Here is a 25,643-nt window from a genome sequence, read left to right on the forward strand (position 1 = left end):
AACTCGAACCTTGATAAATCTGCCGCTTAGTGTATGCCCATCTTAAGTATTTACTCCCCAAATTAAGTGACCTTCAAATCTAATGATGGTGAATATACACATATCTCTACTTATTACCAAGTAGTGCTCATTGTTATGCGTTATTGGCAGCTTCCCTGGGTCTCATCACAGTACGCTTGTCGTATTAGTATTCCACTTCACCATGGCTATTTTTGATTAGTAAGGTAGGGTCTGAGAGTTGCCTTGTTAAAATTATTGCTTGGTGAAGCCAGGCTATTGTTCTGCCATATTCATGTTAATTCATCCTCTGGGGGATCTCTGTGTCTTATGATTTTATTACTGTTACGCCATTATGTGCCTTGTATACTGTTTGAAATTTTGTTGTGTTGGATATGCTCAAAATATTCCTATATAAGTCATACTGTTTATTGCTATTGCTCCGAGCAGAACAAGACCCTACCAATGACCGGCTCCTCCCTTGTGCTCTATTATTGGAAGGCCTGTGTGTCACTTAACTTTAGATTTGTGTCAGCTCCAGCTGTCAGCCTGGCTTGAAGCTGCAGCCTGACTAGCAGCCTGTGTCTGTGAAGCCATGGCATCAAGCGATGATGAAGGGTCCGTGGAAGAGAAGGAGCCTCCCAAGAAAAAGATCGGTCCCGTGGCCACGGCATGGCTCACCTTTTACAACATTGCCATGACAGCTGGGTATGTACCTTTTTCAATCATTGTCCAGCTTGATAAGCGGTTCATGGCTTCCAATGACCCTAGAAAGCACACAGTAATGTGGTTGCCCTCTATGGTTGCACACATGCCTACTTTTTCTTCTCTGTTTAAAGTTTATTGTGAGCTGTAAACCTTAAGGATTACTAAAGCTGTGTAGTATGTTCCCTTTCTGGACTTCAGAAGTGAGGGCTGGATTGTATTTCCCATGAAATCACTGGAGGATATACAGAAGAACCCAATAGGGAAACCTGGTGCTAATGCTATTTGAAGCTCTTAGCTCTTCCTTTCTAGACATTTTCAAATGTTCCTAGGAATTCAGGTTTGGAAGTTTGTAACTGAACACCTCATACATTTCCTCCACCATTGACAGCTGTGAAATATAATCCCCTACCCTTGCCATGACTTTAATAGCACCGTATCACAATAATGGGCAGCATAATTGGCAAAGAGAGGAGCTAAGCTGTCATTTCAGCTGTTTGATCATGACGGTGATATAACAACCCTTTCTATGAATTTGCACACAGAGAGCGAGAGAAAGGTGACGGGCTCAATGGAGAGCTTTAAGTTGTGCTCCCGTCTTGTCTTGCATTTCCTAATTTGGTGCATTACAGCAGCTGTGTCATCCTATTGCCGGTCCCTGTGGTTAAGTATAGCATGATCCAAAAATGCCAGTGGGCGGGCAAAGTGCTTCCCTAGGCACATTTTACAGTAACTGAAGCATGTGGCCCTGAACATAGCGAGTTCAAAGTGTAATCGTGCTAAAATAAATCAGGGCCGGTTCCCATTTTGTCTCTACTAAATGCAACAAAGTTAGTACAGTTATCATTATTATTGTTCTTTTGTGTATCAGTTGTTAGAGTGAAAATTAACTCCGCACCTGTTTTCTATAGAACGATACAGGACTCATAATTCAAAAAATATAGTGAGCAAGATGTATAATAGTGAGGTTGGTAGATCAGCTGAAAAGTTGTTGCTCTTTATTTACAAGATAACATCCCCTGTAATAAACAGGCTAATTTATAAATACGGAATATTGACTTTTAGTAAGAATTACTCCATCTCTGCTTTTATACTCCTTTGCATAGTCTAATAAGACATGTTCTACATCTTTGACCAGTTCCTTACTCTCTTTGGGGGGCAAACAGAATGTTTCCTTGTGAAAAAAAAATCTACTTTTGTTTGCTCTTGAATATTGAATATTGGGCCAGATTCAATTTGACGAGAAACGTATTTCCTAGTTCCCAGATTTCCCTAAAGCTGGCCATACACCTTCAGATTTTATTTGTTGTATGATGAACAGTCAGATAGTGATCATTCTAGGGGGCTAATTCACTAACCTCTGAAAATTTTCCAGTGCCGGCTTCGCTCACATCGCAAACTTCGGCAAGCGTAGATTCACCAGGACAACGCTAATTCACTAAAATCCGAAGTTGAGTCCAGGGCGCCGAACTCTGGCGAAGTTGCGCTAGCGTTACTGCGCCAAGTGAAGCGAATTTGTGCTAGCATTGGCTAATTTGCATACGGCGGGAAGTTAAAGTTGAATGGACATATATGTTGCAGCAAATACATTACACTACACAAGCCCAGGAAACCTAAATAAAATAAAATAAAGTTGTTATATTGCCCTACACATGTGCCCAGTGTATAGTTTATGTGCCATATGTTTGAAAATTTACGGACTTTTGCAGCCTATCACCCTGAAAAAGTAAGAGACACCAGCGTTTTTTGGGACTTAGAAAATTTTTCAACTAAAAATTGAAGAAGCCCTAGACATTCTATTGCACTTCGCCTGGTCTAACCTGGCGAAGGCAAGTCTGGAGGAACAGATAGCGTTCAGTAAAAGGCGCATCATAGTGAATTTGCGAAGTAACACTCTTTTCTAAACTTCGCATGGCGTAAGAGTGCGAAGTAGTGCTAGAGTCTATCTCCTTCGCTAGCGAAGTTATGCCTGCGTCCATTAGTAAATCGGTGAAGTCCCGTTACACTGGCAAATTTTCGCTAATGTTAGTCACTTCGCCCTTTAGTGAATTTGCCCCTAAAACTTACCATTCAGATTTTAATTGTAGGATTAAAGTAGGAAAAGTAACAAATCAGACAATGTTCTGCCCATCAATTGACAGATAGCAATCGTATTAAAGTTATATCCTGGAAATATTAGTGACAGTCATCCATAGATATCTTCACATAATCAATACGTGCAGAGATATTATCGTTATCCGACAGATATTTTCTAATCTGTCCAATCAACTGGACGATCAATCACCAAGGTACGAAATTGTCAGGATGATTATTAGGAGGCCACACACAGTCCAAAAATCTTTGATTGTACAATGACTGTATATCTGCACCTCTATGGCCGGCTTTAGGCATCTATTGATTTTTCACGAGATACAACACAAACTAAGGGTTTCCCATTGAACTCAAATCTAGCCCAACCTTTCCAACATTTGATTTAAAAATTGATTAGATCAGGGAATTAGAACCTGTTTTCCTTTTACTGTTAAATCATAACTTGCAGCACTACCTCAGAGCCTTTGGGAGAGAAAAGCCACTGCAGCCGGGCTGCTGTTTGGACATGACTAATAGAGATGTTTGAAATATCACTGAATTTCTATGCAAGATAGTTTAACTATGGATTTTTTCTAGCCAAGGGTTCTTCTGAGTTTGGGAGCTAGGGCAGATTCCCACAAGTTAACCAGTTGTGGATTTCATGCACATATTCTATGAGATCTTTCTATTTAATAACATTCAGATTTCTTTTTTTTTCTCTACTAATCATATTTTTCCTTAAAAACTGTAAGAATTAGAGACTTATTAAGTGGTAAAAACCACAAAACACTCTAATACAATACATTTTAGAGATTTTCTGATTTTTTATGCTGTCTGAAAGACATTAGAAAATGTAGAGAAATTGAATTGTTCAGAGAAATACATTTTAACAGTAGTTTCAAAAAGCTCTAATACTGTACCACTAAAATTTGACCTTTAATAAATGGGCCTCCATATGACTCCTTTTGTGTTGTGCAGCTATGTCGAGGAGGCTGCATTGTGATGTGCTACAAGTTCCGGGAATCACTTTGGAATTGTAAACTAAATATTCTTTGGTGGGAGAAGTGGCACATGACAAATGATTTGAATTCACACCAAGACCCGACATTAGAGGCCCTTTATTGGTGTCAACCTATGCAAGAGTCCAGTGTTCCCCAACCAGTGCCTTGTGAGCAACATTTTTGTGGTGTTTATACAAATGGCCTGCAGGTGTCACTGTGCACATGAGTTATACTGTGTATACATAGTACTATCAATACTGCTTAAGAGTGATAGCGTTGCTTACTATTGTGTAATGGCTTTATGAGTCTCCTAATAAAGCACTGTTATACTCTACTCATCCTCGGCTACACAAAACATAACAGATTGACGAGATGGCTCTTCTACCTCTGCAGCAGCCTGCACCTTTTCTTCCAAACCCTGGTGAGCCTACCACACCTTTTACTGCTTGGATCCGTATGTTTGAAAATTACATTATTGCTGCTGACCAAGGGGAGATTTCTGCTGCTAGAAAGCGTGCTTTACTTATTCACTGCCTGGGAGCAGAGGGACAGCGTATATTCTATATATTACCATTACCTGATGAGACTTATGAAACTGCTCTTACTGCTATAAAGAATTTTTCGTGCCAAGAGTAAATGTGGTTGCTGAATGATATAAATTCTGCCAACATGGACAACGTAATGGCGAATCCACAGAACAATTTGTAGCAGCTTTGAGAGAGCTGGTTTAAAATGTATACTGTTTAATTGTTGCTGTTTATAATAGTTGTCCAAATGCTTTCCTACTATAGGGGGAATATGTGGTGTTTAAACAAACGGCCTGCAGGTGTCACTGTGCACATAAGTTATACTGTGTATACATAGTACTATCAATACTGCTTAAGAGTGATAGAGTTGCTTACTGTAATGTAATGGCTGCATGAGTCTGCTAATAAAGCATTGTTATACTCTACTCATCCTCGGCTACCCAAAACATAACAATGTTGCCTCATAGTAAGTGCCCATTTTGAAATACCTGGCTTGCATTTAAGTTAAGTTTTAGAGGCATGACGACACAAGTTTATTCCAACAAAGCCTTCTGCAGGTTAGTAGTCTACCTCGGGCTACCAATTAGCCTATCACAGCCCATATTAGACATCCCAAAAGATTTTTTCTTGCTTTTGTGTCTCCCCCAACAGTTTTTACATTTGAGTGTGGCTCACTGTTAAAAAAGGTGACAATAGTCGATAGTAGTCGATGCCCGATTTAGACCAAACTGCGCTGAGTATACAGTATATGGCAAAGTAGGAGGTCCATTTCGACAGATTATCCTAAAATCCTGGTAGATCAAGAATCATCTGTCATAACGGAATATTTCTGTTAATATTTCTGTCTGTGAATATTTCTGTGTTTTATATAGAAAACTTGAAGATGTTGTCTCAGCTAGACAAATTTTTGTTCTTGCTGCAAAAAAATCAAATTTATTTGAACTCTCTAGTGATTTTTGCCCCTTTGTCCCTTAACTGACATTCTCAATGACCTCAAGGATAATGAACTAGCATCCATCATGGTTTGCAGCTGTTCTTTCACAAATGGTTATGGAGCAGAAGATACAATTATATACATGAATATACGTAAATGCAATTATAAAGAAATATGTTGAATATGGAATTTGTGCTGTGCCCAAACCTTTATTTTTGTAAATCTTCTGTTCTGTTGTACTGTTTGTATGCTTATAAAGCAAAGAGTAATTCTCCTATTTCTGCAGCTTAGGGGTGTCCAGCCTGCTGCCTGTCTGGCCATCTATAATGTACCTTGTGTCAACTCCCTTCTTATAAAATATATTGCTTGTAATGTAGCTTCTAGACAGGATACGTGAAAAATAACGGACGAGAAGTAATTAAAGAAATGAGAGGGAGGAAAGGCATTTTCACCTGAAGCTCACAAATATGTATTCATCATGAGAGCAGTGAGGCTGTGGAATGATTTGCCTGGTGATGATGTGAAGGCAGATTCAAGGCGAAATTGGATGTCTTTATGGACAGTAAAATATCCAGAGCTGCTGTAATATCTAGGGATACAGTTAATTTTTTATACAAGGCCATGCCACATAGTTTATGTACAAGGCCAAAAGTATCCATAAACACTTCTGGCCCAAGACGCCCCTTCTAATATTGCATGTTCTCAGTTGGAATACTCCCTGCCAATTTCCAAAGTGACTCTTGAAGCAAAGTCAGCACAATAACTATTCAATGGATGAACGAGTTCCTTGAGGGCAAGCAGTTACTCACAAGCCTAGTACCTCTACCTATAATGCCAGGCATGGCTGGAATGCTCTAATGGTGGAATCCATTGGACTTTGGAGACATATAGATGTTTCGGAGAAAACAGGAGTACCTGGAGGAAAGCATTGTCACCATTGATACCTTTGTAAGTATCTTGAGCCTTGTGTCCCCGTAGCCAGCTAAGGCAGATGAACATGGATGTAACATGTTGATATTTATGATGGTTTAATCTATGGAGACAAGTTTACCATTGGGCAACCAGAAAAGTAGAATGTGGAGATATTCGATGTTGGATATTTGTCTCAAAAAAATAATGTGGAGAAAAGCTTCACACACAAATATAAGCTTAACAAGTAGAATGTTGGAAAAGTTTTGCAATTGAATATTAACCTTCACTAAAAGAAGATCTGCCATTAGCACTAGTAGCTTCCTTTTTCAAAATAAATTCATATACATTGGTATTTATGCTATTTTACATGATGATTATTGCCACTATGGATATACTACAGGAATGTCCTTTTCTGTTGCAGAATGCCACTGCAAGCCCTCCAGATATGAGTGAATTAAAACTCATTAGTGTTCCTCTAGACAAATCATCAAAATCAAATAAAAATCCATAATTGTTCACGATTCAATATCACCAAAAATTTGGTGATATATTATGTATTATAGAGTGCATTTATTACTGCAAGTATAGTGTGCCAAGCGCAATATCAGACTCAAATTGACATGCTTTTATCCACAATAAAAGAATCATAGTGACCAAGTTCTAAGTTGGTCACTATGGGGCAGTGTCATTCTGTGGCTATTAAAGCAAATAAAGTTCTGTCTTGCATAAAAAAGGGCATTAACTCAAGGGATGAAAACATAATTCTGCCTCTTTATAGGTCCCTGGTGAGGCCTCATCTGGAGTATGCAGTGCAGTTTTGGACTCCAGTCCTTAAGAGGGATATAAATGAGCTGGAGAGAGTGCAGAGACTAAGTGCAACTAAATTGGTTAGAGGGACGGAAGACTTAAATTATGAGGGGAGACTGTCAAGGTTGGGGTTGTTTTCTCTGGAAAAAAAGCGCTTGCGAGGGGACATGATTAGACTTTACAAGTACATTAGAGGACATTATAGACAAATAGCAGGGGACCTTTTTACCCATAAAGTGGATCACCGTACCAGAGGCCACCCCTTCAGACTAGAAGAAAAGAACTTTCATTTGAAGCAACGTAGGGGGTTCTTCACAGTCAGGACAGTGAGGTTGTGGAATGCACTGCCGGGTGATGTTGTGATGCTGATTCAGTTAATGACTATAAGAATGGCTTGGATGATTTTTTGGACAGACATAATATAAAAGGCTATTGTGATACTAAACTCTATAATTAGTATAGGTATGGGTATATAGAATTTAATTAAAAGTAGGGAGGGGTGTGTGTATGGATGCTGGGTTTTCATTTGGAGGGGTTGAACTTGATGGACTTTGTCTTTTTTTCAACCCAATTTAACTATGTAACTAACTAACTATGTGTCCCTGCAATTTCATCCAGTGCGTAAACACATGTGCAATTTCAAGTCTGGATGGTGTTAAATCTGGCACTCAACAGCAGAATGATATTTGCATGTTATTATTTAGACACAAGTGTGCTACACATATAGATACAGCCTGTTTTTGGAATCACAGAGCTCTGCAATATTCAGGGTATCAGTAGTTCCAGGGCCCCCAAGGCTCAATAGGTGCCATCCTATGAGATTGTTTCAGACTGAGACTTTGTTTCACTTTACCATTCGTGGATATTTATGGGACTCATGCCTTTTGAGTGGCTCAAGCAAGGGAGATTTAGAGTATTGCTATTTTACCTTGCAGCTCTGATTTTTGCTTTATTCCCAGTAAGACACTCTACAATATTCCTAAATGCTGACACAGCAAAATAGCCCGTTTGTTTTTTTTTCTATTAAACTATTGATGTTTTTATGGGTTTATCCATACTATAGTACCTATGGTACCTGATAAAAAAAAAAAGATCTATAACCCCAAGGAAAAAGCCATTTCATGCACTGAGCCTATTTTTATGAAATCTGTAGAAACCAATCACTAGAACGATTTCCCTTTCCATTTCAATTTTTACAGATTTTTCATTTAATAAATCCCTTTGCTCTAAGTCTTAGAAACGATTATCTTTTTGGAAGAGGTATTGTAAATCAAGTCCAGCAATACTTGAAAAGTGTTTCTTATAAAATATGTTTTAGGGGATTGAAAAGTGCAGGCATTAAATAAATCTTAGTTTTGGTAATTTAAGACGTGGAAGCTTTACTTTTTTTTTTAACTTGGTAGCCCCCCCCCACACTTGCACTTGCTAATCTCGCCAAGATATTTCTCAGCCCTTTATAAAGATTATACATCATTCACATCAGTCCCTGCCCCAGCAGAGCTTACAATCTATGGTTCGTATTATTTGAAGGGACTGACATAGATGATACTATCTAATACAGGTAGGGGACCTGTTATCTAGAATGCTTGGGACCTGGGGTTTTCCGGATAATGGATCTTTCCGTAATTTGGGTCTTCATGCCTTATGTCTACTAGAAATTATTATTATTTGGATAAAATGGCGTCTATGGGAGACATCCATTCCGTAATTTGGAGCTTTCTGGATATCGGGTTTCCGGATAAGGGATCCTATACCTGTAATATCTAAAACTGTATAACATACCAACACTTTATAAATAAAGAACAATAGCCAGCTCTTTTGTGTTTGTAATTAAAAATATACCACATACATATGCGTGGGGACATGATTACACTTTACAAGTACATTAGAGGACATTATAGACAAATAGCAGGGGACCTTTTTACCCATAAAGTGGATCACCGTACCAGAGGTCTCCCCTTTTAGACTAGAAGAAAAGAACTTTCATTTGAAGCAACGTAGGGGGTTCTTCACAGTCAGGACAGTGGGGTTGTGGAATGCACTGCCGGGTGATGTTGTGATGCTGATTCAGTTAATGACTATAAGAATGGCTTGGATGATTTCTTGGACAGACATAATATCAAAGGCTATTGTGATACTAAACTCTATAGTTAGTATAGGTATGGGTATATAGAATTTAATTAAAAGTAGAGAGGGGTGTATGTATGGATGCTGGGTTTTCATTTGGAGGGGTTGAACTTGATGGACTTTGTCTTTTTTCAACCCAATTTAACTATGTAACTATGTAACTATGTATATTACATACTAAAACAAACCGCCTGTTATCATTAACAGAACTATGAATTGTACTCTTCTGGTTGCTGACTTGAAAATTATATTTTCTACTACAGGTATGGGATCCGTTATCCGGAAACCCGTTATCCAGAAAGTTCCGAATTACGGAATGAACATCTCCCATAGACTCCATTATAATCAAATAATCCAAATTTTTAAAAATGATTTTCTTTTTCTGCAATAATAAAACAGTACCTTATACTTGATCCAAAACAAGATGTAATGAATCCTTATTGGAAGCAAAACCAGCCTATGGAGTTTATTTAATGTTTACATGATTTTCTAGTAGACTTAAGGTATGAAGATCCAAATTACGGAAAGATCCATTATCTGGAAAACCCCAGGTCCCGAGCATTCTGGATAACAGGTCCCATACCTGTACTAGTAAAAGGGTTGTTCAGATTTTTGTTCATTGGAAATCAACAATATTTTGTATAGTTTATTAATGTGTTCTAAGGGGTGCCACTGCCTTGAGGCAAGATAATAAACTTGCTTAGATGGCAGCAGCTCTGGTAACTAAGAGCCAAACTTCTGATTTTTCAGTAGGAATTTTCTATTTTTATTTCCTTCTAGTGCAGAGAGCACAATTACGATCTCTGCACTAGCAATGTGGCCTCTCCTTTGGCCTGCTCCAGTGCTAGGAAAGGTATGCACTTGGTGGGAAAGGGGGAAAGGGCAGCACCAGAAAGGCCACATCAGGTTGGCAAGGACCCCTGGAACACCGTTGTGATTTCTTTATTTTCTGTTGCACAGAACTGGCACTTACAGACTACATGAGTGATTTGTTTCAATAAGAACATTGGTTTCTCTATAGAAGCATTGGTTATGTTGTGATCCTTGCCTAAAATTTGATTCTTGGTTCATTAGTATCCTTTTAAGCAGAGATGGGCTAAAACGAGAAAGGAGTATTTGTGCCCCCCCCCACACACACACCATGGTCCCAATTTCCCATTATCCCAGTCTGAAATAGTCAGTGGTAGACAGACCAGGAGACATAGAAAGACTGAGCAGAGACAAGGAACTAGTCTTATGATGAACTTTTCAAATAGTATTCTGCTATTTACACAACAATAAACATATTTTTTTGGAATTGTATCCCCATCTTTTACAAAAATAGTTGTGCCTTAGACTGGTGTCCCTGGTGTCTACAACTAGAAGTTAATGCCCAGGTATTAAACATGTGGGCAAACATGTTTGATCATCCCTTAAAGGACAATGAAAGCTAAAACATAAATAAAGCTGAATGAGAAGTCTGTTAGACTAATCACTTACAGAGTGTAATAAATGCTGTGTCCCTGGTGTCTAGCAGTAGGAACCGTGCTTGTCTGAGAATGCAGTGTAGGACTCCAGTGTAGTCATTGATTTTTCAGGCAGCTTCCTCCCTGCTGCCCGAGGCGCCTTGAGTCGCGTTGGGCCAAATGACTTACTATTGCGCATGCTTGAAAGGCGCTCCATGCTTCAGAGGATAAGGGTAATTTTTCGCACATGCGCAATACGGAGGAAAAGGAAGCGTGTAATACTTTACCAAGATGGCGGCCGCATTTAACCGAAGGAGAGCTAAACTCGATGCATGGTTTTCTATACACATAGTTGAGCCAAAAATACAGTGATTAAGGTCATCTGTATGAGAACTTTAGGGGGAGGTAGTGCATAAATTTTGCCTTTCCTTCTCCTTTAAGGTGTCCACCCGAGTGAAGAGCCCAATGATGCACATGTGATCTTTTAGCCCTCAGGCCAACAATCGGATTGTAATGGGGGTCTATTTAAACTCATTAAGAGAGGACTGCTTCAACATGCGATTACATTCCTTAGCCATTTAATCTGCCTCATAGATATGTGTCAAATATTCAGCCACATTCTGTTTGGGTTAGGCCTCACACACAAGCCAATAGGTCACTAACTGCCAAATCAGCAACTGATATTGCCCATGCATGACCAGCTTTACTAAGAGCCACTTCCATTATAGAATACCTAAAGGGGTATATTTATTAAAAGGTAAAACTGAGCTCAACACATTACACCAAAGGACAAATTCCATTGATCTCTATTGAATTGAATATTACTAACAGTTGAACTCTTTCAACCCTTGTTAAATAAATCCCTAATAATGCCAAAGCCCCACTCTATTTCACCCTTCGATAACTATGCCCCATAGAATGGATTTTGTTTTCCAGCCACTAGCAAAGTTCATGGATCAGCTGGTTAGACTACAGTATTAACAGGAAAAGAAAATTGTGCCCTACAGAGAAGGTTGCAAATTCATGAGAACATTACTGGACAGGACTATACTGATTACTCAACACTAATTATGTAAACTTATTTTGAGCTTATAAAAGTGTGTTGCATAGGTAAGATGAATATACCAAGTTCTACCAATCTACCAATCTTTGCAAAGTCTTCTCTCTCTTTGTTTTGAGAAGAAGATATCAAACAAGCTATCCCAGACAATCAAACACCAAGTTACTACTAGTGACAATCCTTAATAAGCTCAAAACTGACAGTCACGTAACACCCCAGATACATCACCGGGGAACTGAATACTACGGTAATTTCTCAGGAGAATTGCTTCCAGAATTTATTTTAATTTCCGCCTTAAAAAGTAATTATCCATGGACTGATCTGCTTCCCTGGGAATGCTTAAGAAATCTTTGACAAACAGCGAAGAAGCACATACTGAATATGTGGGTATATTTATTGATGGTAACTTCAGTACAATTTATACATCCTACAAAAAAATTTCATCCACCATAATTTTTATCCAAGGAAAGTTATTATGACTTGAGCCCTGAGTCAGCCTGTTAAAAAAAAGATTGGTGAGTGAAAAAGACATTCCAGAAGGGTCGCATGAGGATACAGTAGGTGCTTTAAATTTAGAGCAGTAGGATTTCCTGAGGATGTCCTTCAGATACACAGAAGCAAGACAGAAGGACCCAGAACAAATTGGAAGGGGCCCATAAAGGTAGTGCGGAACCTGTTAAGAGACAAAGAATTCTCTGTTACATACAGTGTTCATACTTACAATAAAACCTTAGCTTCACTAATCCAAATAAAGAGATTTTCTTGCAGCCTAAATGTTGTTGTTTGGTCTAGTAAATATATATATACAATTACAAGAGTCCTCAGCACTCAACCCATTATCAATATATTTAAGACAGAGACATTTTGTGCATACTGCTACTGAAAAATGCCTTACCCTTTAAACAACACAGGGATTGTTTGTCCATATATTGCAATATATTTAAGCTGGCCAACTACGTCAAAGTCATCCCATATCTGGCCAGTCCTATGCTCAATTTTCATCTGATTCATTAAGAATTCTACTGCTTCATTATACATTTTACAAAAAGGGACGACTACGTTTTACCTGCAACTTACTTGCTGCTTTCAAAGTAAAACCAAACTTGGCTGCCCTTTTATTAGACACCAGTGGGATCACCTGACTATAGCTGGGAAGGGTGGGAGCTACAACATGGAGCTGGTCACTGCTCCTGTATAACTATAACAAACAAGGGAAAGTTGTGCTCACCACTAATTTTTAAAACCATTAGGCGGGGGTGCAATGTGGCTGTGACCACAAAATACATATAGACAAATACAAGAGTCCTCTGCACTCAACCCATTATCATATATATTATATATATATATATCAACCTTGGGATATCGGCACTCGAAAAAACAAATTGTTTAGGTGCCTGGGTGCAGGTTTCAAAAGTGCCTGATGAAGGTTCCAGTTAGGAACCGAAATGTAGGATTAATAAATCTTCCCCTTGCTTCATCTTATTGACTCGTTGCAAAATTCCTTGGAGTGCCGTCACTTGTCCTGAATATTTATTTTTTAGACTGGCACCCAGGTGCAGGGCTGATCCTATCAAATGTGGGGCCCAATTGGGACCATGTTGGCGGGGCCCCTTGACAAAGTGTTGCTGGCTACTGACACACCAAGTATTTAGGAAAATAAGGGCATACAGGCACAAAATAGAAAGGAAAGGGGCAGACAAGGTAAGAGAGTGAGAGGGATGAAATAGGAGAGTGGACTGGGCCAATTAGTTTGGGGCAGGCCAGGCAGCATCATGTGCTGAGGGAAATATTATCTGTGGTGCGGGGCCCCCAGAGGTGCGGGGCCCTATTGGGCCCAATTGGTCCAATAGGCCTAAGGCCGGCCCTGCCCAGGTGGATTTACGGTTGTGCGATCCATCTGATCTCAGCTGAATCACTCCCAACTGCCATGTCCTGAGTGTTCCGTCTCACAGGTGCAAGTTTCACCCATTTGTACCCAATTTACCAACTAGATCTTTGTGCGTTCGCTATTTGCTGCAACATTTTCACCTGCATGCGGCTGGGTTAATTACACTGGAATTCTGGGAATGTATCATTGTGGTTAAAAAAAGATGGCTGCTTGCAGTGATTCTTTTTTTGCACTTTGTAAATGGACCATTGTATCCACAAGTACAAACATACTGTTAGAAATGAGGATGTTGCGTCACAGCATTTTTGTAACAACTGCACTTCCAAATAATAGATGGATGAAGTGAAAGACTGAACATACCTCCCAACTGTCCCGTTTTTAGAGGGATGGCCCCTCTTTTGACAGCTCAACCCGCAGTCCCTCATTTGTACTGGAAAGTTTTTCTCTGCACTGAACAGCCAGAAAAAGAAACAACATTTCTAACGTAATTGGCTTTTGGCAGAGAGCCCAGAACAGCCACAGATACTTTTGTAACAATTTCCAGATATACAAATAAGTAATTGTAACAATACAAGATAACAGGTCCCTTGGGAAAGGTTAGACTCACAGCTTAAAGCGCAATTCACCTTCATTAGGAAAACTGTAATAACTGAAAAAAACCCACAGAAATATGTTCAAACTTTCATAACCTGCAAAATTTTGTAAAATTAACATGGTAATTAGGGGGTGTAGCCATAAAAATGGGCATGGTCCAAAAAAATTTCGCTGCAGTTCATTGTTCTTTTTTTCATAGCAATCAGGATATTTTTCTTTTTGCAGCGTATTCTAGAACTTGCCTAGCACATGAGAACTGCTAACATTTTTACATGATGGTTAAAATGGACCTACTGTACAGATAAAAGATCTGTTATCTGGAAACCTGTTATCCAGGAAGCTTCAAATTACATCATGGCCATCTCCCACAAACTCGACTTTATCCAAATAATCCACATTTTTAAAAATGATTTCCTTTTTCTCTGTAATAATAAAACAGTACCTTGTACTTGATCCCAACAAAGATATAATTAATCCTTATTGGAAGCAAACCCAGCCTATTGGGTTTATTTAGGGGCAGATTCATCAAGGGTCGAATTTTGAGGGGTTAAACCCCTCAAAATTCGACCGGGGAATAGAATCGAATAGGCAATTCGGGCGAATTTACGCGCTGGCGATTAGTCGAATTGGCGAATATTCGCCAGGCGAATAGGCGATCGATCGAATATTCGCTCAAAGGATTTTCATTCTATCAAATGCCTTTTTATTCGATCAAAAACTTGGAAAACAAGCCTATGGGACTTTCCTATAGGCTTTTAAAGCAATTCGGTAGGTTTTAGGTGGCGAAGTAGGCAGTCGAAGTATTTTTAAAAGAGACAGTACTTCGACTATCGAATGGGCGAATAGTCGCAGCGTTTTTGCGCTCAATCCAGTACTTCGACTATCGAATGGCGAATAGTCGCGCTTGATCTATTCGAATCATTCTACTCAGGCGAATTTACGGAAATTCGATAGTCGAGGAGCACAAAAAACGACTCGAAATTCGAAGTTTTTTTACTTTGAATCCTTCACTCGAGCTTGGTGCATTGGCCCCTTAGTGTTATGTTAGCTTTTGAGACCTCGAATGAACGAACAACTCGAATGGTTTCTAATTTAGGAAAAACTTGAATGCAAAAAACTCAAATCATCAAGTTTTTGGTGAAAAAAAACTCTAATCACTTGAATTGATCGAGTTTTTGAGCGAAACCCTCCAAAAAAACTTAGAAATTCTGGTACCTGTACTACAATTGTGTGATATACATATCTATTTATTATACCCTATATATTGCAGAACGTGCAGTTTTTAATTAAATCTGGCAGTGCCCATGAAGACAAATTAAATAGCAAAAAAGGTCTATGAAGTATTTGGAAACAGTCCATCTGAATATTATCATTTAAGATAGAGATGTGTTATTATATTATATGGTATCTTCATGTATCCGAGCAACAGCCAATCCCCTGCTGTAATATTCTTGTATTACACAGACATGCCTAGCCCTAAACCAAACAGAAAAGGTGATTTTTACATCTGTGATATAGAAAAAATTATAAAACCCTCCACGACACTTTGTGGCCTATTTACTAACATTAAGGGGCATATGTATCAAGGGTCAAATTAAGAGTTTATGAATTTAGAGTTGATGAAAACTCCCATAAACTCAAAATTAAAAAAAAAACCGACCAATCGAAATTTATTAAAATAAAATAAAAATTTGGGTGAATGGAATCGACCTGCAATCTCAAATCGAATTCGAATCTAATTCAATCTAATTCGATTTGAATTTTTTCTCCAAAAAAATATTGATTTTTAAAAGTCCACCAAACGACTCCAACTTTTCCCTCTGTCAAATGATCGTTACTCCTCAAATTCACTAAAGTGCGGATTTTACTAATTTGTGCCTGGCGAACGGTACTCATGTTTTCAATAAAGTATATTGGAGATAGGTTTCTTTTTCATTAAAGAAAGTAAAAATGGGATTTTATTTTTTTGCCTTTACATGCCCTTTAATGAAAAAGAAACCTATCTCCAATATACTTTAATTAAAAAATGTGTATCATTTTTATAAGAAACCTGACTGACTGCAGTGAAATTCTCCCTTCATTTACTGCTGTGGATAGGAATTGTCAGACGGTCCCTAACTGCTGAGCAGGGAAACAATCATACTTATGAACAGCAGGGGGAGCCCCCGCCTTACTTCCCAGCCATGCAGAACTCAAGCAGCTTTGTTTATGATGATCCCTAAGCAGCCCAGACCACACTGAGCATGTGCACACTCTTGGTCTTGCAAAGATGTTTAACAAAGCTCCAAGATGGTGACCCCCTGTGGCCAACTTTGAAAGCATAAATCATTTGTTTGATTAGGCTTGTGGTGCAGTAAGTTCATGTTTATATTTAGTATACAAAATACAGCATTTCTAGCCTTATTCTATTTTAGACTTTACATGCCCTTTAAGATACTTAAATGCCTTCCCCTTTAAACAAAAGCTTTAGTTTGCCAGATGGAATATATTCTCAATCTCTGGTTAATGCAAAAAATATGTGTATATATATATAATGTAGTGTAGATATACAGCACCAATGTTCAGCACACAGCAAGCAAAACATGAAACAATGTCCTCTAGGGAAGAATAGGGCGACATCCCCAGTCAAGAGAGGCATGGAAGGTAAATCATCAACACAATGTGCCCGTTTCCCCCAAAACACTACTTCTGCCCCAGCAATACTTCCCTATGGCTCCAGGGTAGTTCTTCTCAAGTCATTGTTTACCATAGTGCCCTGTTTCACTGTGTGATTTTGTTTGTTTAAGTGGATGATTCCCATTTGCCTTTTTGAAAACATATTTCAATTTGCTGCCGAGAGTGCCCATTTCTCATGTCGGCTCTGAGGCAGCAAACAGAATGTGCTCAGAAGCCATGAAATGTAGGTGAGCATATGATTAATGCTTGTGGAAGCTTCACTTGTCAAAAGCATTGAGAGAAACATGAAGACAGTTTTACTTCCTTCTCACTGCCGTTATTTCGTTTAAATTTAACCCATTACTGGAAGTTCGGCCATCTGAAGCCTCTATGCAGTGGGTGTTTGAGAACGTTGAGAGTTTAAGGCCATAGGCAGCAACATGATACTAACCCATTCTACACTTTATATGTATAGTATTAATCATTTGCAAGAAAGCTAAGGGGACTATTTATTAAATCCGAATGTTAAAATCTCGAAAAATGTTTTTTTCACTAGAAAACGCAAATTTTTTGAGGAAAAAAACTTACATTTTTCGAGATTTATTATACCCCGATGTTGCAAAAACCCGGAATCTAAAAATCTGCCACCTCAGACCTGAAGTCAACGGGAGAGGCACCTATACCGAAAATCTGACTTTTTCTGGGTTTTCGGGCAAAAACTCGAAAAATTTAAGCAATTCAGGAAAAAAGGCCAAAAAAATCAAGCAATTCGGAAAAAGCCTTCAAAATTCGAGTGATTCTGGGTTTCACTCGATTTTATTGAATTTTTCCACGATCCGATTGAATCTAGTTTTTTTATTAATAAATAAGCTAAAATTGGGCATGAGAGTTTGGTCGTGCTTTTTTTAAAATAAAATATGAGATGAATTCGGATTTTAGTAAATAACCCCCTTGATGTATGCTTTTGATTTTCTGAATGCCTTCAGAATAGACTGGGCTCTCCTTAAAGGAATAGTAACTTCAAAAAATAAAAGTGTTTGAAAGTAATAAAAAAACAAATTTTGTGTTGTCCTGCACTAGTACAACTGCTGTGTTTGCTTCAGAAACACTACTATTGTTTCTGTAAATAAGCTGCTGTACAGCAATGGGGCAGCCATTCAAAAGAGAAAAGGCTCAGGTTACACAGCAGATAAACTCTGTAGAACATAATGTTATCTGTTATCCACTATTTAACCTGTGCCATATAGCCTTTCTTCAGTTTCCACCATTGCTAAACAGCAGCTTGTTTATATGAACTATAGTAGTGTTTCTGAAGCAAACACATCAGTTTTACCAGTGCAGGCAACACTGCATGATATTTTCATTACGTTAAAGGGGAAGATTTGATAAAGAGGTCCACATAACACAGAAACCCCTAATAAATCCATCACAGTTACCTGTTTCTTCAAAAAGTATGAATACATGCCATTTTCTATGTTCCTTTCCTTATTGAAATCACATGTGCAGGGAATTGTGGAGTTTGCAAGATAAAGGCTAAGGACTGATGGCTGTTGATACAAAGTAACAGTAGTCAGCCAGCTCAGCAAAGTAGTTAGACAGATCAGCAGGAGAAAAGGGGGTTAGGCTTAGGGAAGTGTCAGAAACCATTAAAAATTATGAAAAGTCTGAATATTTTTTAAATAATTTATATTGCAAAGTTGTTTGAAATTATTTTTACTTTTCAAAAAGTTATGTTTTTGTGGAGTTCACCTTTAAATTTTTTTTTGGTGTTACTGTTGCATCTACAGGGATGTAGACCCAAAAGGAAATTGTGTAATTTTAAGCAACTTTAACATTTTCAAGCGGTTTAATGTTATCAATAAATGCAACTGCAGTTGAAAGCTTTTTATTTCTTTTTCAGGCTCTTGACCAAAGTAGCAGATAAGCCTCCCTTCAGCCGAAACGTGGAGGCCTGTTTATTAATTTTTAGGGGTTTTTGAAACCATGATTAAACTCACTTTCTCTAAAACCACCAAAAGTCATGAAATTTATTAAAATATAGAAATTAAAAAAAGCACGAACAGAAAAAAAAGCTGAACGATCTGAAAAAATTATTATTTCTAAAACCTCAAGTTTTTGGGACAAAAAATAGGCGCAGCTCCCAATGACTTCTATAGGACCTTGACAGCATTTACCTGGTGAAGTTTTGTATTAGAGGTTTTTGTGGTTTTTACACTTAACAAATCTAAAATTGTTAGAGCTTTAAAAAAAATGGAAAAACTGTTCATTTTTAGAAATTAGTGGAAAAAAAAAAATTCCGGCACCTTAATTTACCTACAACACAGTGCTTCTTCTGCTACATTATTTCAGTAGACACAACCACCAGTGCAGTGATTAGCAAGGAGCAGACAAATACTGCTTTCAGTATCAGTTGCATTTCTGCATTGTAATTCAGGTATGGGGCTTGTTATCCAGAATGCTCAGGACCTGGAGTTTTCCTTATAAGGGATCTTCCTGTAATTTGGATAACCACACATTGAGAGGGTTATGTAATAATTCTGTAATTTTTAGGGGCATATTTATCAAGGGTCAAATTGGCAAATTTGAATTTGAATTTCGAATTTTGAATTTCAGTTTTTGAGTTTTTTTAGTGGAATTCAACTACGGTCAATCCCATTCTCCCGAATTTGAAAAATTCTACTTTTTCAAACAATTGGAAGTTCCCCCCCCCCCGAATTTCGAGTTCATGGGAGTTTAAGGGAGTTTTTACAAACTCCCGTGAACTCGAAATTCGACCGTTGATAAATCTGCCCTTTAGACTACTAAAAAAAAATCATTTCAACATTAAATAAACCCAATAGGATTGTTTTTCCTTCAATAAGAATTAATTATGTCATAGTTGGGATTAAGTAGAAGGTACTGTTTTATTGGGAAAGGGAAATTATTTTTAAAATTTTGAATTATTTGATTAAAATGTAGTCAGTGGGAGATGGTCTTCCTGTAAATTTGAATATATATATAATTGTATTATCAATATCTATATTATGTTAGGACTATAGTGGTAAGCAAATACAGTGTATCAGGGAAAATAATGGATACAATTCTGTATATGCACTGAGCATGTGCTAAAGAAAACATTACTGGTAGCGTAGCTACTGGTCTCAAGTGGCAGTCAAGGTTCTCATTATGTGTAACTGAGGATGATGGGAACTGTAGTTTAAGGGCATATATATCAAGGGTCGATTTTCGAATTGAAAAAACTTCGAAATTTAAATTCAAAAAAGACCAACCGAAAATAAGTCAAAGCTTTTTTTTTGGGCGAATAGGTCAGTTTTTGATCGAGTAGGTCTGTATTCGGCCAAATTCGAATCGTACAAATTGAAGGACTATCGCATTCGATCGAATTCGATTTGAAGTTTTTCCCAAAAAAACCTTTAATTTTTCAAAGTTCACCAATTGACTCCAAATATGTTCTAGGAGGTCTAAAAACAGCAATTCGGCAGGTTTTAGATGGCGAATGGTCATTATAAATACAGTATATGATAAATTTCGGTATTCAAATTTTCTAATTTTTTTCAAATTCAAATCTAATTTGGACTATTCCCTAGTCGAAGTACTCAAAAAATAACTCGAAATTCAAATTTTTTTCATTTGAAAATTCAACTTGACCTTCTGTCCCCTAATAAAGAACTGGAGGGTAGATCGTGCAAAGGGTTGGATTTTGGGATGCGGGTATAGATGCGGGTCTCTGGGTCATGGTTATGGGTTTTATCTATATTTTTTATACTATATGATCTGTATAATCTATATTTTACTCTTTTAAATGTTTTAACTGTTTTCTGCTCCACCCACATCTGATGATGTCATCTGGTTCGCAATAACTGCACTTCCTGTTTAATGGTGGTTAGCGGGTTGTGGATTTGATTATAGATAAGGCAGTTGTGGGTTGGTAAAATTGTAGGTCTGGGTTTCCACACAGGACTTTACTGGAGGGTGCTGATCAATGCTTTAGTACTCTTAGATATAGTGCCTTGAGAACATGTGCAGTACCGCCTACATAGAGGAGAGACCTGGCCAAGATCAGAAAGGTGTGAAGGTTTGTTTACTGACATAGGGGTAGGGTGTTAAAGGGACTGTTCACCTTTAAATTAACTTTTAATAAGACGTAGAGAGGGATATTCTGAGACAATTTGCAATTGGTTTTCATTGTGTTTTTTTAATTTCACTTTTTATTAAGCGGCTCTCCAGTGTGAAATGCACACAAAGATGTTTGCTCTTGTTGTGAGCAGGTTCAATTATTGAGTTGAAAATATGCATTTGACAAAATACTCACATAATTCAGTAAGAAAAGTTTTTAAAGTATTATTAGCTTCTAGCCTAATTCACACATGCATGTCCATCTGTCAGTGCTGAATCTGTTCCAGATTTGGATAGCTTTTTTTGGCATGCCATATACTGTATATTACACATATTGTACTGATTGCAGGTAATTGAAGGGGATTAGCAAATGATGAGTTCTCTGTATCCATAGATACATGCATACTTAAAAAGGAACTTTTGTGAAATGAACATTTCATATAAGCTTTATTTCATGGAAATAAGAAACTTTCTATATATAATCAATTAAACATTCTGTACAGTTTCTGTTATCAAATTACTCTTCACTGTCTCCCTCTCAGTAATCTGCCTCTCTACATGCAGGCTTTGTGTCGGAGTCAGTTATTTTAAAAGGCAGTTAGCGCTAATACATCAATGTTTTTGGTCTAACTATGATAGTTATCTATTAAGCAAGTGCAGTCTCACAAAAACGGACACAGTTTCTGCACACACAGACACCATTAAGTAAAGGCATTTGCACCTAAAGGGCGTTGCACTTTCTTCCGTTCAGCCACAGGGGAGCACAGGAGTAGATGAACTAGCAATCAAGAACACACTACTGCACGTTTCGTGGATCCTGCACTATCCAAAATCCCCTAAGGGACTGTTTCCTAGAGAGTTCAAAGCAAACTATATGGCAGCTACAAATATTCCAAGAAGGTAATCACCCATAATAAAAAGCTAAACTCTGATATTTACACACACATATACAGTATATTTACACACACATATACAGTATATATATATATATATATATATATATATATATATATATATATATATACACTTCTCTAAGCTCTATGGAATATTTTTTCCCCTTAACACACCTTGCTTATTTCTTTCTTAATTACAGTATAGATCTAGAATTTGCAGTTATTTAACAGATGTTTATGGAAACAGCTGAATTAGGCTAGTCATGCTTGGCAAAAGCCAGACAGTAACTATCCCCGTGAGGCCACAGCTGTGTAGACATATGGGGCTTTAGAATGCACTGTGAGTCTTTTATATTCCAGCTCTATAGTTATGTCTGTGTTGGGATGCTGCATATGACACTTAAGAAGGTAGAGAATTGGCATATCCTTAATGTATATAATAGGCACAGATAGTTCCATATGTTCTGCAGCAGGGTAGCATATGGCAAATAAAAGTCTAATTATATTCCTCTGCAGATGAATGGTATAATGGATGGCAGCTTTACGCTTAGAATAGATCCTCCGCATGTATCAGTCCACTGTGTCTGTAGCTTGGCAAATAATGGGCTCAGTGTAATGAATCTTGAACCTTAATAAAGGCAGAATACAGTCCAATCAAACGCAGAACAGAAAGAGATGTCATCAATTTAAATTGAAGCCGTTGAAGTGATTTCCTTATTCTCCCATCACGTTGAAATATAGAAAATTGTTTTATACTTCTTCAGATGGGCTATATGGAAATGGAAATAATTGATAACAGAACACTATTAAAAGGGAAATTATACCCTCAAACAATGTAAGTCTTTCAAAATACATTGCATAAAACTCCTATGTAAAACTCTGCTTCATCTAAATAAACTGTTTTCATAAAAATATATTTTTTAGCAGTATGTGCCATCAGGTAATCTTAAATAGAAAATGTCAGTTTTTTAAGAACTAAGGGCCACCCTCTGGGATCCTACGATTCACAGTGTACACAAACAAACTAAGGGCACACAAACATGTTAGGTCACATGAGCCTATCAATATATATACATATACATATACATATACATATATATATATATATATATATATATATATATATATATATATATATATATATATATATGTCATGTTTGGTGAGATTCCTTAATAGTCCACTTAATATGATATGAACTAGCTTTTTTTCTGGCAGTATAGTTTACCCTTAAAGCTTGTACTAAACAATTGAATGCTATAATAATAATAATAATAATAAAAAGCTGTGGAATGGGGGGGGGGGGGTTACAAGGTGGAGACCAGTTAAGGAGATGTTGAATTGTAGCTGTTCTAGATGTCCCTAAAGCCCAATTTGAAGATAGATTAGTATGAAATTTGGGGGTGGATAATTTTTGTTGTATGAATTTTGACCATCAAATAGGATACTACGACTTCGAATTTGATTCGAAGTAAAATAGTTAGAGTATTCGACCATTTGATAATTGAAGTACTGTATTTTTAAAAAAAGTAAAGCCATTCGATGGTCGAATTTCGAAGTATTTATCACTTCGAAATTCGACCCTTGATAAATCTGCCCCCTAAGTGTTCACTTATTACCCTTACAGCTGATTCAGAGTTTCTGATGGGGGATGTAGAAAAAGGTTCAACGTTTCTATGGTCTAGGCACCCATATCAACCAATCACACTTTCCTTTCAAACATGTGACTAGTACATGTAGCCTGATGGAAGCTATAAGGCAATTAGACCTGCAGCAAACGTTGCACCATTTATATTGCCCTGAAGCAGTGTACTGGAAACAACAGATAGACAGGACCTGATTCCTTTAGGAGAGGTGTCAGAGAGAACAATAATATTTGTATCTGTTCTCCTGTTGCCAGACTAACCAGATTGAGTTTTTGTTGAAATGATGTCAGTTGCTGAAAGGGAGGTATTTTGTGAGCTTGAAGGGCTGTCATAAAGAATGAATGCACATTATCAATTCAGCAAGCTGAAGGGAACACCTGAAGGCTAGGAAATTGCTGGGCTTTCAATTTCAAAGTTACATATTTTTTTAAAAAGTTGCTGTTTTTTTTTTCTAAAAAAACGTGGATTTCGGCATATATTTCTGTGTGTGGAGCGCTATTCATGGAATAATATGCTAGATCGTGTAAAATCATATATCTATATGCAGGTATCTCCATTGAGACACTCTAGTTCTAAGGCTGCCCTTAAGAAAGCTACCTCAACACACCCTGAGTAAATGTATCCTCCCGTGGGTCATTGTACATGTGTTATTCTACTCAGTTGGGAAAGTAATAGAGTTAGCAACAGTCTCAATACTGGCATCAAAAGCTTAAATCTAATCCCACTGAATCCTTTTCTGCCAAACATTCCATTACGTCTCAGGTCCTGGCTCTCCTACAAGAACTGTAACCAACTCTGTCACCTACACAGAACTCTCCTAGAGCAGGATTCTTCAGTCTTTGGCTCTGCATCCCTGTCTATACTACACTAAACTACAAACTCCCAGTGGTGAGCAGTGTTGGATTGGGATACATGGGTCCCACCGGAAAACTTTGAACCATGGGACTCCTTTCCTCACTTAGGGGGGTTATTTACTAAAACTCAAATTTATCTCATATTTATATTAAACCAAGCTCGATTTATCAATAAAATAACTCGAAAAAGTCAGACAAAAACCTAAATAGTATGAATTTTTCAGTTTTGATGCCTAAATCGATTGATTTTGTTGGGTTATCGTCTGAAAATCCCGAATTTTTTGGATTATCAGACAAAACCCAGTGCAGATCATATCTTCAAATTGTAAAAGAGACATCTCCTATTGATTTAAACATGACCTTGACAGGTTTGAGATGGCAGATTTTCAGGTTTAGACTTTTTGCAGCTTTGGGGTATAATACATTTGAGGGTTTTTTTCCCTCTTTTGGCCAAAAAATCTCCACCAGAAAAAAATCGAGGTTTAGTAAATAACCCCCTATTTATTTTCCTAATCTCTTTTCTTTAAATACTATAATCTATCCTTCCATCTATTTCTCCTCTTTGTTCCTATCAAGAAATAGGGAATGACCATGAAATAGGCCAAATGGTTAAGAGCAGGAGTCCACTGACACCTGGGCCAACTAGAAGTTTTCCTGGTATCCTGTTAAACCGATATGGGGCAGTTAGGCCCTGCCAAAAAATAGAATGGTATACTAATGAATTATGAGAAAACTCACCCATGATCCATCAAAGCCACTCTCCCACAAGATCCACCCCATTCATGACCAATGAGACTCAACTTTGTGTCTCTTAGTGTCCCTCTTATCAAGAGCTCTCATGACTAGAGCACCCTTGATGTGACCATAAGATGGAACCCCTCAGGCTGCAGCTAAAATAGCTATAGATATGTACCCAGCACTTTGGATTCCTTGCTACTTTCCTGTAGGAGAATATCATGGAATTCCCAGCACCTTTTCATCACCTATATCATAATTTTTATGCACAGACTCCTGATACTCAGAATCATGTTCATTAATAGGTTATATAAAATTCAAACAGCATGCACAGTCAAACCTATCTAAAAATAAAGGATTCTTCTGGGATAAAAACAAACCTAATCTAGTAGGAAGCAAACCCGTATGTCAGTGTGTTCAAAAACAAGTGAACCATCAGGGACATGTCAAAGTTGTTTACTAGTTTAGCTTGCTCCTCATTCTCCTAATGCCGTCTGGCTTCCCCACATCTGCTTTTATATTTTCCCCAATTTCCCATATTCCTCTTTAGTTAGAACAGATCCCTTAGAGATACTATAGGAAAACAAATAAAGTGTGCAATATGTAAAAACTTAAAAGTGCATAAAATGGCCCTTTCATCCAGCAATTAAGGTATTCAACAAGACCACAAACTGTAAAC

The 25,643-nt window shown here is 37.7% G+C and overlaps 1 protein-coding gene across 1 annotated transcript in view; it reads left to right on the top strand.

Moving 5' to 3' along the window:
- Positions 1-543: 543 nt before the first annotated feature.
- hacd1.L (3-hydroxyacyl-CoA dehydratase 1 L homeolog) overlaps positions 544-25,643 on the top strand; it is a 39,920-nt gene continuing 14,820 nt past the window's right edge. Inside the window, 1 exon segment of the mRNA NM_001094625.2 lies at positions 544-705. Coding sequence (NP_001088094.1) covers positions 593-705 — 113 coding nt within the window. The 5' untranslated portion in view covers positions 544-592.

This window comes from Xenopus laevis, chromosome 6L, assembly GCF_017654675.1.
Source record: "Xenopus laevis strain J_2021 chromosome 6L, Xenopus_laevis_v10.1, whole genome shotgun sequence".
Lineage (NCBI taxonomy): Eukaryota > Metazoa > Chordata > Amphibia > Anura > Pipidae > Xenopus > Xenopus laevis.